At 40.0% G+C, this 15,366-nt stretch overlaps 1 protein-coding gene across 1 annotated transcript; it reads left to right on the forward strand.

The window, feature by feature from the left end:
• Positions 1 to 435: 435 nt before the first annotated feature.
• On the forward strand, positions 436 to 2,856 carry LOC123740622 (zinc finger protein 180-like; the record flags this gene model as incomplete). Its single annotated transcript, XM_045714136.1, has 2 exons — positions 436 to 465; positions 2,038 to 2,856. Coding segments are annotated over exons 1-2 (849 nt in total), but the record flags the coding sequence as incomplete, so codon positions are not given.
• Between the last annotated feature and the right edge of the window lie 12,510 nt (positions 2,857 to 15,366).

Genomic DNA, 15,366 nt, shown 5'->3' on the forward strand with positions numbered 1-15,366 from the left:
CGGTGTAGTACGATTCGATCTTAGTCCTGTATTGACGCTTTGCCTGTTTGATGGTTCGTCGCAGGGCATAGTGGGATTTCTTGTAAGCTTCCGGGTTAGAGTCCGGCACCTTGAAAGTGGCAGCTCTACGCTTTAGCTCAGTGTGAATGTTGCCTGTAATCCATGGCTTCTGGTTGGGGTATGTACGTACAGTCACTGTGGGGACGATGTCCTCAATGCAATTATTGATAAAGCCAGTGACTGATGTGGTGTATTCCTCAATGTCATCGGAAGAATCCCGGAACATGTTCCAGTCTGTGATAGCAAAACAGTCCTGTAGTTTAGCATCTGCTTCATCTGACCATTTTTTTATAGACCAAGACACTGGTGCTTCCTGCTTTAATTTTTGCTTGTAAGCAGGAATCATGAGGATAAATTTGTGGTCGGAGTTACCAAATGGAGATCGAGGGAGAGCTTCGTCTCTGTGTGTGGAGTACAGGTGATCTAGAATTTTTTTCCCTCTGGTTGCACATTTAACATGTTGATAGAGATTTGGTTGAACTGATTTAAGTTTTCCTGCAGTAAAGTCTCCGGCCACTAGGAGCGCCGCCTCTCGGTGAGCGGTTTCCTGTTTGCTTATTTCCTTATACAGCTGACTGAGTGCGGTCTTAGTGCAGGCATCTGTCTGTGGTGGTAAATAAACAGCCACGAAAAGTATAGCTGAGAACTCTCTAGGCAAGTAGTGTGGCCTGCAATGTATCACAACATACTCTACTTCAGGCGAGCAAAATCTAGAGACTTCCTTAGATTTCATGCACCAGCTGTTGTTTACAAATATGCACAGACCGCCCCCCCTCGTCTTACCGGAGTGTGCCGTTCTATCCTGCCGGTGCAGCGTATATCACGCTAGCTGAATATCCATGTCGTCATTCAGCCACGATTCCATGAAACATAGGATATTACAGTTTTTGATGTCCCGTTGGTAGGATATTCGTGAACGTACCTTGTCTAGTTTATTGTCCAGTGATTGCATGTTGGCGAGTAATATTGACGGTAATGGCAGCTTTCCTACTCGCCTTCTGCGGGTCCGGACGAGGCATCCGGCTCTTCGTCCTCTGCGTCGCTTCCTTTTGCGAATAATTAGGATGTCGGCCCTGTGGGGTGTTTGGAGAATATCGTCTGAGTCCTGCTTGTTGTTGTTGTTGAAAAAATCTTTGTCTAATCCGAGGTGAGTGATCACTGTCCTGATATCCAGAAGCTCTTTTCTGCCGTAAGACACGGTTGCAGAAACATTATGTACAAAATAATTTACAAATATCGCAAAAGAAAACATAATAGCACAATTGGTTAGGAGACCGTAAAACGGCGGCCATCTCCTCCAGAGCCATTTTTGAGTTAAAAGTGTTATAAAGTGTTTGATTTGCGATAATAACACAAACATAATATTAAGCAGGACATTCAAACAAGCCTTACAATTATAATCCAAAGTAGTGTGAAATGCACTCATAAGCAACCTGGAAATGGAGGTTACTCCCCTGAGTTTTCCCCCATTCACATTCAGAATACATTGTCAAAAAGTATTGGTTTCCTCATTAGCAGGGAGGTGTTTCTGCAATCAAATTGTGTGCGCATCGCCCTCGTGCCGCAATTGTATTAAACACAGAAAGGGGCCTATATTGGAGACCAAAAGTCGTCTGGCACACTGCTTAGGATTTCAGCAACTTTAACTTTCTTCTAGCCTACAATCATCGATGTTACTACTAAAATATGACTATTCTTGCTAATTTTAAGACAATTGTCAAATAATTGTAACATTCATTACAGACGTCAATTAATGTACAACATCATGGCTCCGCTGTTGGCATCACCTTTTACAGTGGATTACCGCTGTTGTGGGCCTTTAACCATCTGTCTGACTTTGTTGTTTACACAGGAGAGATACGGGACTATCGTGGATCCTCTGGGGAGCCTCAACAACCTCATGATGCTGAAGAGGCAGAGAAGAGTCTCTCCACATTAGAACACCTCAAGAAACACCCGCAGAGACCCACAGGGAAGAGAACTCACTGCTGCTCTGACTGTGGGAAGAGTTTTGTTTCTTCAGGACATTTAAAATCACACCAGAGAATACACACGGGAGAGAAACCTTATAGCTGTGCTCAATGTGGGAAGAGTTTTGTCCAATCTGGCCAGCTGACATTACACCAGAGAATACACACAGGAGAGAAGTCTTATAGCTGTAATCAATGTGGGAAGAATTTTGCTGCATCTAGCAGTCTGACTCTACACCAGAGAATACACACAGGAGAGAAATCCTATAGCTGTAATCAATGTGGGAAGAGTTTTACTACATCTGGCCAGCTGACTTTACACCAGAGAACACACACAGGAGAGAAACCTTATAGCTGTGATCATTGTGGGAAGAGTTTTGCTGCATCTAGCAATCTGACTCTACACCAGAGAATACACACAGGAGAGAAGCCTTATACCTGTGATCAATGTGGGAAGAGTTTTACAGGATCTAGCAATCTGACAATACACCAGAGAACACACACAGGAGAGAAACCTTATAGCTGTGATCATTGTGGGAAGAGTTTTGCTGCATCTAGCAATCTGACTCTACACCAGAGAATACACACAGGAGAGAAGCCTTATAGCTGTGATCAATGTGGGAAGAGTTTTACAGGATCTAGAAATCTGACAATACACCAGAGAATACACACAGGAGAGAAACCTTATAGCTGTGATCAATGTGGGAAGAGTTTTACAGGACCTAGAAATCTGACAATACACCAGAGAACACACACAGGAGAGAAGCCTTATAGCTGTGATCAATGTGGGAAGAGTTTTATTACATCTAGCAATCTGACTCGACACCAGAGAACACACACAGGAGAGAAGGAGAGAAATGTCATAGCTGTGACCAGAGATAATCTGATTAAAGATCTCTGATCAAATATCAGAAAATACATGAAGGAGTTGTTTCATAATATCAATGAATTAATGTCACAGTGTAGAATGTTTTAACATTGTAGAAGGAGTATTTTAAAATCCAGGCTCTGAAAGGGTCGTTCCACTTACCATGTTGTTGACCCACTTGAATCAAAACGCAACACTTAAAAATGTAGCTAGCTGTTTTCTACAAGTTGTCCTCTAACCAGTGATGTACACATTATTCCCAGATTCCGTGTGGTTTTTGAGCTGTTAGTTTTAACAGGACGTGCAACCTCATCTCCCTTCTGTCACACAAATGATTTTAGCGATGAGTTATGACAAATAAGTGTTGTGTTCCTTTGTTTAGCGACCCCTACATTTAAATTCATCACTCCAAAATGTAGCTGACTGTCTTCGGCAGGTTGTCCTCTAACCAGTGAGGTAAAATATATCTCCCATTTCCATGTGTTTTTTGTTTTGTTGTGTTAGTTTCAACAGCATGTACAACCTGATTTCCCCCCTAATGGATATCAGTGATTTATTGTTACTTGTCAAAACAACAGTGTTTTTGGTGCTTGTGCAGTTTATAAGATGCTTGTTTAAAAAATTACAAGTAATATGATTATTGTGGCAGATGTTTGTGTATATAGCACATTTTATGTTTAGGTTTTCAATTTATCCCAATCTGTTTCTGCATATTGGTTATTGATTTGGACTCGTTAAAACTGTGTTTTGACATTGAGATATCCCACCCAGCAAAAAGTAATTGAAAAGACTTTGAAAATAAGACTATGCCTGACATCCAATATACATTCAGTTTTAGTTGAAAGTGAAAGTTGAGAAGATGTCTTTTTCATTGACTTGAAAATAACTTAATTTCAACGTACTTGCAGCCTATACACATGGACGCAGTATAATAAATTGGTCTATAATCAATTTTATTAACAATCCTACATCACTCCAGTATTTCTTGACAACATTAAAATGCTAATTGTATTTATTCCACTACTGAAGAAGCATGACTCAAATCACCTCATATTTCAAACATTCAGTACTTACTTGCAGGTAGCCTAGTGGTTAGAGCGTTGGACCAAAGACCAAAAGCCACATGTTTTATTATTCCATGCCTCACCATTAAGTGAATTATTGCCAATACAGATGAACAAAGGGGTGTACATTTGATCACTATTTATTTTGACTGTTTTTCCGTATTGGAGATGAGTTTTGTTTGGACTCGAGAGTTCTAGAATCTAGTGGGTTTTAGGATTCTATAGAGAGAAAAGATACGATTGTATATTATTATTTAGAAGTACTTGTTTTTTTCTTGTTTTTAATTGTTGACAGCCAGTAGACACCATGTTTATATTGGTGAAGGTGAAGCATTGTAGTTGATTATCATGTGAAATGGAAGTTGTTTTCTGTTGGTGGTGAGCAAACTTGTCCAACAAAAATATAGGATATATTTGTTGTCTTAAGGGGGAAGGTGTTACAGGCTTTGGTTTTTCCATTTATGTTTTGAGGTTGGACTTTAGCACGTCTAGCTCGTTAGCACGTCTAGCTCGTTAGCACGTCTAGCACGTCTAGCTCGTTAGCACGTCTAGCTCGTTAGCACGTCTAGCTCGTCAGCACGTAGGACGCACTGATTGGTGTCACCTCGTTAGTCAGTATGTGTTACACCTGTGCTGGCTTGTCCATCTCGTTAGTGGGAAGGTGTTTCACCTGAGCTGGTCCAGGTTCTATGTAAGAGTGTCTGGCCCAGTGCTCCAGTTGTCTTGATAGATGTGGAGAGTCAACACCTTTAGTTGCTCCACCTTTTTGGTTTACTTCCTGTCTTTAAGTTTGGTGTGGGTTTTTATTTTGTTTTCCTCTTCTTGGGCAGATTTAGTGGGTCTCATGGTGGGTGTCTTTTAGGTCCCAGTTGTTGTTACTAGTCAATTTTCAGTGGACACTGACCCCCATAGTGTCCCAAGCTTATATTTTGGGTTGGATATTGCATCCAATTAACATTTTAATCAATGGCATTTCCATAGGGTGCTCATTAGTCTTTCAGTTTAAGTCTTCTGTTTTTTATCCTCTTATGTTTGTTGTGTACTAAATATTTCTGTTTATTTTCATTATCTTTTTCCTGTGAAGCCATTTTGTTGCATCCATGTCTGAAATGTGCTGTATGAATAAAGCTTGATTTTATTTGAACATATAATAAAACAAATGAACCCAATGACTGACCAATCAACAGACTCTTAGTATGAAAAACAGTATCACTTTTCCAGCCTGCTGAAGGCGTGGTGGAGTGGTAAACACCACCCCCGGCTCTACCAGGGGCTTGAGGTGGTCTCCCACAGCTCTGCTTATGTCATGTTCTGTGGCCTTGTTGTTCCATTTCTTGACTGCCCCTGTGACACAGAAACACATGTAGTCATATTAAATAAAACACTCAAAGTAATGGATATGGAGCATCTATGGCCTCCGTTACACCTGGCACCTAAATGTGACTTCTGTCATCTGATCACTCCAAGCTGCATTAGGTTCAGATCTACCAGGATGGGCCTTTGACATAGTCTGGATGCAGTCAAGCCACCAAATATGCATAAGCAATGTAAAGAGATGGGGTGAATGAGGGGAAAAGTACATTTTACACAAATGACCTTCATAATATCAAAGAACAAATGTGTGTGTCTGAGGGGAAATTAACTTTCATACAGCCAAAAGGGGTGAGAAATTACTCCAATATCAGTGGACAAGTTGCACTAATGTAAATAAACATAGATGGAACATATTCCCTTTTGCTGACGTGATGAACCGCTAAGGGGACATAAATATTTACCATATAAACCATGTGTGACCTCTCACCTCTGGATGTAGAAGTGTTCTTCCTAACCAGTCCCTCAACAGCTCTCTGACTGAGCTCCACCCTCACTGGATCTTCAGAGGAGAGGAAGGCTGAGGAGGGATGGAAGGATGAATGGATCAGTCAGTCAATAAAGTGTAGAGCTGCTGTCTATGCTGTCTGACAAAATCACTATTTTAGTAGTTCATTAAAGTAAATAAGGCTTTATGACTGCTGAATACCAACTATCAATCACTTAGATCATGTATTTTCAGGTAGCGATACATCCTTGGGATGTCCCTAGGCCATTTTAGTTGACATTTAAAAGGGTTAAGGTTAGGGGTTAGGGTAGGGATGTCCCAAGGATCCCTGATTGCATTGACCATTGTGCATTCTTCTGTCTCTTTCACATAGCAGGTGTAAAAGAAACACAGACAAGACAAGTAGGCACGCAATGGATTATGGTCACTGTAGTTAATTAAGTTTCATGTGCTAAACTATGTTGAATATTGGCCTGTTGGAAACTACAACTCTCTACTACATCACACAGTTCAGTCTGGATCTGATTTATCTCTAGAGAAACTACAACTCCCTACTACACCACACAGTTCAGTCTGGGTCTGATTTATCTCTAGAGATACTACAACTCCCTACTACATCACACAGTTCAGTCTGGATCTGATTAATCTCTAGAGAAACTACAACTCCCTACTACATCACACAGTTCAGGCTGGATCTGATTTATCTCTAGAGAAACTACAACTCCCTACTACATTACACAGTTCAGTCTGGATCTGATTTATCTCTGGGCAATTTTGTGAGGGAAGAATCTATGTTAACCTCTTTAAGTTGATATGACTTCTAATGTGTTGAAGGATCTCTTTAAGGTTGAGAAGTTTATGTGTATGTTTGTGTGGGTGTGCAACCACACACCCTCTGGGCAGACAGGCCAAAGGCGCTTGGCCCAATCCAGGGAACCGTTGATCTACTTCAGAGGAACTGTGTCTCGAGTGATTTCCTGTTGTTTTGACACCTCACTAGAAAACTAGAATAAATAGCTGTTGCTACAGAACGAGACGACCAATTCACAGTTAGTCTGTGTCTCGTTCTCCACACACGTACACATACCAAGATCACGTGTTTTCTATATGCACAAGATAGTTTGACTATATAAGGCTTCTGAACTCCTTGTGTCATCGAGCTCTCGGCCTTCCACCTCAGAGTGTAGGGCTGACCAGCTACATTATTGCAATTCTTATCAAATAAAGGTTGATTGTTTGAAGAAATGACAAAGTCTCTCCTGACTGGTTAGAATTTCCACCACAATGTGCAGTAACAATGTTACCAGACTCATATCAGTTCAGTTGATAGACTCATAGTACAGAATAAATGACTGACTGCCCAGTTCAACATCAATTCACCGTCTCACCTCATACTGTATTGGAGCAGCAGCTGACTGCCCAGTTCAACATCAGTTCACCGTCTCACCTCATACTGTATTGGAGCAGCAGCAGCTGACTGCCCAGTTCAACATCAGTTCACCGTCTCACCTCATACTGTATTGGAGCAGCAGCAGCTGACTGCCCAGTTCAACATCAGTTCACCGTCTCACCTCATACTGTATTGGAGCAGCAGCAGCTGACTGCCCAGTTCAACATCAGTTCACCGTCTCACCTCATACTGTATTGGAGCAGCAGCAGTTGACTTGATCGTTGATACTAATCATCATGTTTGAATCTGAGAGTAAATAGAGCCGACTACACTCTAATAATGAAGGGTTCAACTGGAGTTGTTCTCAGATCCCCTAAGAACCGTAGGGTTCTTGGTCAATGAAAAACAGCCCCAAAAGGTTCTTCAAAGAACTTGTTAGAAGGTGGGTTCATCGAGGAACCTCCGTTGTTGCTGGACTTCTTCTGGGAACTTCGCAATTACAACTGAAAACGATGGTGACAGGTTTGGATGCGACAACAGTTCAAAAGGTTAAGTTAGGTTGATGTTTGGCTCTGAATATGTCTCCAAATAATTTATTATAATAATATAACATACTAATAATGAATAACGAAGACAATGCTGGTTTTCTGTGAATATCTTCCATAACGTCACTATAGTTAATGAACGTAAATATTAGAAAGCCGGGTTTGAACGTCGGCGTTGTATGAGCTACAGTACAGTACCGTTAGCTAGCTAGCTAACGTTATGTCCTAACTAGGCACAACTAGGTTTGGATTATTTCCTCAACTATATTCTTTCCCATATATTGTATATCGTTTCCATAAAGCCAACAACAGCTCTTATTCCTTCCCTTTCTCTAATGTATTTTGTAATAAAATTAGCAAGTGTAGTGAGATCAATGCTTTACTTTACTAGGACTGGAGACCACAGCAGCGATTCTGCTCTTGCCCTACCTCTTCAATGAGGACCCGAGTGGCCTTTATGTCCGTGACAAGGTATGTCTATGCACCAATCATCTGTTTCTTCTTAAACATAGGTGTGCATGCTTATATAAAACTACAGCTGAACATTTGTTATGTTCTTTGTTAATTGTATGTGTATTAATCGTTTCTTACTTTTGTTGACACAGATTTCACTGCTCTTCACTCCTTTACTGCACATCGGTGGAAATCCATTTCACCATGAGAGTGAAATCCCGCTGGCCTTTGATGGGGAGAACATCCAGGCCCTCGAGGACGTCCCCATGGGACTTGGGGCTCTGCTACGGCTGGATTTTTTATTTTCCCTTCAATTTCCCCAAAATGTCATGAACACATAAACACTTATGTTGTTAAGGTACTGTGTTCTGGGGATCAGAGAAGTTGGGGTGAAGTTACCAGGGCCGGTCATAAAGATGGAAAACTTCCTAACATAACTAAGTGGATATGATATACACACTAAAGCTGAAAAAAATCTGTATTTAGCATCAAGTCTACAATATTGTTAGTTGACCTATGATTAATTTTTTTATGTTTTTTATTGTACATCATTATTTATATATTTTTAAAAGTCATAAAAAGCAAATGTATTATTTATTATGGTCTGATATATCTGCAGAAATGTTTCAATTTTGTAATGTGTTTTGTTTGGTAAATGGTTTTGTAAATATTAATTCACATTTGTGGTGCCACTAAATCAACAATGAATTATTTAAATCAATATTGTCAATATGACCAAAGTTATTCTGTTTAGCTACACTTTGTAGTACATTTTTACACTATAATAAATGTTTCTGATGCCGCATCGCAGTTTTCAAAGGGAGTCATTGGTTTGTAGGGGAAGTCGCTTGTAGGGGCAGCCCCCCCCCCCCCCCGTAACTTCCCCTAAAGTGGACACACTCCCATCAGTTTCTGAGACAACTGCCCAGACTTTGTAGACAGTTTAATAATGCTTAACCCTCATCTTTATCAAATTATCCATTAAAGATACCAACTCAAAACCTACGTTCGTCTACATATGGGTTGTTTAAATTGTATCTAATTATATTCCCAGTATTACTTCATCAAATCTCTACTAATCATTATACACACATACAATTCATCATATTTTCATATATTCACAGAATCCATATAAAACGTAAGTAATTCTTAGGTACTCACAACAACCATTCCATTTGCTTTTTCAAGGACTCTCCATAGCTACGAAGCAGCTCTCCAAACATACACCCAGCAGAACCAAAAATAAACTTTTGTTTCCCGGACAATGACCGGATCGTCAACGGTTCTCTAACCTCCCAGAGACCACGGCAAAATCAAAGCCTCCCAGGAACTATAGACCTTCCTCTGCTTTCTAAATTATCATACATATATCTCAATACCACCCCGTGATCTTCTATGATGGGCAGTGAAGGAACCCCAAGATAACGTTATATCAAAGCTTATTATCCACATGTCAATCATCTGATTAAGCATATTTCTATATGAGGAACTATAGATCTATCTCTATGAGGAACTATAGATCTATCTCTATGAGGAACTATAGATCTATCTCTATGAGGAACTATAGATCTCTATGAGGAACTATAGATCTCTATGAGGAACTATAGATCTATCTCTATGAGGAACTATAGATCTATCTCTATGAGGAACTATAGATCTCTCTCTATGAGGAACTATAGATCTATCTCTATGAGGAACTATAGATCTATCTCCATGAGGAACTATAGATCTATCTCCATGAGGAACTATAGATCTATCTCTATGAGGAACTATAGATCTATCTCCATGAGGAACTATAGATCTATCTCTCTGAGGAACTATAGATCTATCTCTCTGAGGAACTATAGATCTTTGTGAGGAACTATAGATCTCTAGGAGGAACTATAGATCTCTAGGAGGAACTATAGATCTCTGTGAGGAACTATAGATCTCTGTGAGGAACTATAGATCTCGGTGAGGAACTATAGATCTCTGTGAGGAACGACAGATCTCTGTTACTATCCAAACTTCAGATTAAGACACAGTCACACAACTCTCATATCACAGTCACACAACTCTCATATCACAGTCACACAATGCTATTCCCAAACATACCTAATCAATTAGTTGTTTTTCAACAATATTTTAACCTGCAGGAATATTTTCTAATTTCTATCTCATAGTTCCTAGGATAATGAAACAAATACATTTACATCTTTCAATACTTCTAAAATGGAGTCCAGGTTTAAAACAATTACAGGTGCACCGTACTATCTTACACTATATCATAAATGGTCTTAACTAGTAAACACAGATTCTAGTTTTCATCCAGTTTGCACAGATAGCCGACTCAGCCTCAGATTCTGACTGGGCCCTGTTTACACCTCCACAAAGAAATACACACTCAGAGCCTACGAGGATTTTCTAAAAACTCCACTTTGCGTGCTTCGCTCACCTCTTTCTTTTTAAACTACGTTTGAGATGTGGTATCCACTCGGCTCGCTGCCTCTCAGATCAAAGGTGGGACCATCTGCTCCGTTCCCAAAGTGTGGTCTCCCTGAGATCCCAAGTTAGAGGGATCCCTGGTGCACCATTTACCCAGGTCATCAGGAGCGGTCACCAAGTGAAGATTCACATCCCCAAATGTGGTTGTTAATTTCTTTAATATAAAATGAGACAAACTTATCACACAAGTCAGAGTTATACTTAAACTAAATCTTTATTCACTTAATAAGGGAGCAGGTCAATACAACACACACATATAAAGTGAATCAATTGAGTGCTCTATGATAATGATGGCTGGTCGACAAATCACCCCCAGATGATTCATTGAGAGATGAATCACCCCCAGATGATTCGTTGAGAGCCACAATACAAAAGTACAAAGGTCTTTTACAGCCAAGATACACCCCTTTCAATCTACATGACGAACAATAGATGTATAGAACGGGTCACAAGGTTAAGATTTGTATGAAAGATACTTATAATTCTCAGCAGACAGTATCTGCTGTAAAAACAGTACTCTTTGTGTAGAGACCAGGGTCTGGCCCTGGGGTCATCTCTCCCTGGTACCATATAGAACAGAAACATTAACTCATGCTCTGTAATGTGGTCTCTTTAGGTTTTATCACCCAAAAGACATTGTAAATCTCCTGTCAGTGTTTTCTCCCAGAGGCCCATCCTCAGTAGAACACACAGACACAATAGTTCTAAGAACCCTCTATTCTGTTGCATAAAACAACCATTTGTTGCAATAAAAGTATTATAACATAATGTTGCAGTTTTACTCTGTGTCCACTGAAAGTTGACTAGTAACAACAACTGGGACCTAAAAGACACCCACCATGAGACCCACTAAATCTGCCCAAGAAGAGGCAAACAAAAGAAAAACCCACACCAAACTTAAAGACAGGAAGCAAACCAAAAAGGTGGAGCAACTAAAGGTGTTGCCTCTCCACATGTTTCAAGACAACTGGAGCACTGGGCCAGACACTCTTAAATAGAACCTGGACCAGCTCAGGTGAATCACCTTCCCACTAACGAGATGGACAAGCCAGCACAGGTGTAACACATACTGACTAACAAGGTGACACCAATCAGTGCGTCCTACGTGCTAACGAGCTAGACGTGCTAACGAGCTAGATGTGCTAACGAGCTAGACGTGCTAACGAGCTAGACGTGCTAAAGCTAGACGTGCTAACGAGCTAGACGTGCTAACGAGCTAGACGTGCTAAAGTCCAACGTCAAAACATAAATGGGAAAACCAAAGCCTGTAACACCTTCCCCCTTAATTAAGACAACAAATATATCCTATATTTTTGATGGACAAGTTTGCTCACCACCAACAGAAAACAACTTCCATTTCACATGATAATCAACTACAATGCTTCACCTTCACCAATATAAACATGGTGTCTACTGGATGTCAACAATTAAAAACACGTATTACTAAATAATAATATACAATCGTATTATTTTTTCCATTTTATTCTTTATAGAATCCTAAAACTCACTAGCTTCTAGAACTCTTGTCCACTTTTCATTTAACCTTTATTTAACTAGGCAAGTCAGTTAAGAACAAATTCTTATCGACAATGATGGCCTAGGAACAATGGGTTCAACATATTTTTACCTTGTCAGCTCGGGGATTCGATCCAGCAACTTTTTGGTTACTGGCTCAACGCTCTAACCACTAGGCTACTTGGAAGTACATTGAAATTAAGTTGTTTTCAAGTAATTTAACTACAACCGAACGAATATAGGACATCGGGCATAGTCTTCTTTTCAAAGACATTTTGCTAGATGGGATAGCCCCAATGTCAAAACACAGTTTTCAATAACAAATACGCAGAAACAGTTTGTGATATATTGAAAAACTAAACATAAAATGTGCTATATACACAAACATCTGCCACAATAATCATATTACTTGTATTTTTTTGACAAGTAGCAATAAATCGCTGATATCGTCAGGGGGGAAATCAGGTTGTACTGTTGTTGAAACTAACTCAAATTAAAAAACACATGGAAATGGGAGATATATTTTACCTCACTGGTTAGAGGACAACCTGCAGAAGACAGTCAGCTATATTTTGGAATGATGCATTTAAATTTAGGGGTCGCTAAACAAAGGAATGCAACACTTATTTGTCATCACTCATCGATGTCACGATGAGATCAATTGTGAGAGAGGAGGGAGATGAGATTGCACGTCCTGTTAAAACGAACAGCTCAAAAACCACACGGAATCTGGGAATAATGTGTAAATCCCTGGTTAGAGGACCATTTGTAGAAAACAGCCAGATACATTTTGAAGTGGTGCGTTTTGATTCCAGTGGGTCGCCAACATGGTAAGTGTAACACAACTCTTTTTTTGTTACTCACTTTTTGTTAAATCTCATAAATAGTAACTCTTTCAATTCAGAGCCTGGATTTTCCCCCTGAGGCTAATATCCATATCATGCTGAAATCAATAGAACAGGGGACAAACGTTTAGGGTTCTACATTGTGACATCATTAAAATACTCCTACTACAATGTTTAAACATTCTACATTGTGACATTAATTCATTGAGATCATGAAACAACTCCATGTATTTTCTGATGTTTAATCAGAGATCTTTTACTAGAGTATCTCTTCCCACATTGATTACAGCTATAAGGTTTCTCTCCTGTGTGTGTTCTTTGGTGTCTAGTCAGCATGCTAGACCAAGTAAAACTCTTCCCACATTGAGCACAGCTATAAGGTTTCTCTCCTGTGTGTGTTTTCTGGTGGTATATCAGGCTGCTTAGCAGATTAAAACTCTTCCCACATTGATTACAGCCAAAAAGTTTCTCTCCTGTGTGTGTTCTCTGGTGTGCTGTCAGGCCGCCAGGTGAAGCAAAACTCTTCCCAAATTCATCAGAGCTACACGGTTTCTTTGATATCAGGGCGATTAACATGTTGGGGATAGGGGGCAGTATTTACACGGCCGGATAAAAAACTTACCCGATTTAATCTGGTTACTACTCCTGCCCAGTAACTAGAACATGCATATAATTATTGGCTTTGGATAGAAAACACCCTAAAGTTTCTAAAACTGTTTGAATGGTGTCTGTGAGTATAACAGAACTCATATGGCAGGCAAAAACCTGAGAAGATTCCATACAGGAAGTGACCTGTCTGACAAGTTCTTGTTCATCTTGGCTCTTTTTATTGAAGACTGAGGATCTTTGCTGTAACGTGACACTTCCTACGGCTCCCATAGGCTCTCAGAACCCGGGAAAAAGCTGAATGATATCGAGGCAGCCCCAGGCTGAAACACATTATCGCCTTTGGTAAGTGGCCGATCAGAGGACAATGGGCTTAGGCGCGTGCACGAGTCGACCCCATGCTTTATTTTCTTTCGTCTTTTTACCTAAACGCAGATTCCCGGTCGGAATATTATCGCTTTTTTACGAGAAAAGTGGCATAAAAATTGATTTTAAACAGCGGTTGACATGCTTTGAAGTACGATAATGGAATATTTAGAATTTTTTTGTCACGAAATGCGTCGTGCTCGTCACCCTTCTTTACCATTCGGATAGTGTCTTGAACGCACGAACAAAACGCCGCTATTTGGATATAACTATGGATTATTTGGGACCAAACCAATGTCATGACGTTGGCCTCTCCCTTTTGCACACAATCCACCCTGTGTGTAAAGGGTAGAAAACCTATAAAATTCCCGGAAAGTCTCCGGCCACATGGCCCATAGAGAGACAAAGGAAATTCTTCCAACTCATAGAATTGAAGAATACAGCTACGAACTGATCCGCTGGTACCATTTTGTGATACTCAGAAGAGACAATATAGCCATATTATCATAAAACTGTTTATATAATAGACTCAGTTTAAGACTTGCCTCATATGGGTGTATGGAATGTATTGATAAGGATAAAGCTTTTGTAAGACATTGAGACGCTATGTACTGATGTAATGTGATAGAATTGTATTTCTGTAACCAAATCCAACTCAGTCATAGGCACGCCCCAGGGACATATACAGGACCAGGCGTCATTTGACCAGCCTGTTCGATGGGCACTATAAAACACTCCCTGATTTACATTTCTCCAGACCAGGCCTACACTCTATGGCCAGAGGTTTGACCATCCAATTCCTCTACTGAAAGTGAACCATACCACGTGGTTAACTTTTAGACTATTGATACCGACAGAATAAGAACAAGTCTTTGATATTAATTATTAGTCTGCAGCTAAGTAAATTATATAATCGAACGCGAAGACCAACGAAACCACCATTCTATGACGACATTAATGAATGTCGCTCTGAAAGATCCATTCTGAGAGAGAGAGAGAACGCGGACAAAACTCTCCAACAGAACCGAACTCTCCAACAAAGAACGACGACACACTGAGCGTAAATATATATTGATTGCAATTGTTCCCGAATGAGTGAGCCTTCAATTGTCAATTGTAATATTAATGAACTCTGTGTAAACTTCTCAGCTGACCATTTATGACCCATTGTTCAACAGGCCGACCAGCCTGTTTAGCCCACAAGGGCACATTCCGATACCAATCCTTTGTTGACGATAATTACTGTTTGTATGTTTTTCTGTTAATTACTTAGTGTAGTAAATAAATGATTTTAAGACAATTGATGTATGGATGATTTTAGTAAAGACTGGGTTCGTGCAGATACAACAATTTACGACGTTTTGGAATGAGACTGAACTAG

The sequence above is a fragment of the Salmo salar genome, unplaced genomic scaffold (genome assembly GCF_905237065.1).
Source record: "Salmo salar unplaced genomic scaffold, Ssal_v3.1, whole genome shotgun sequence".
NCBI lineage: Eukaryota > Metazoa > Chordata > Actinopteri > Salmoniformes > Salmonidae > Salmo > Salmo salar.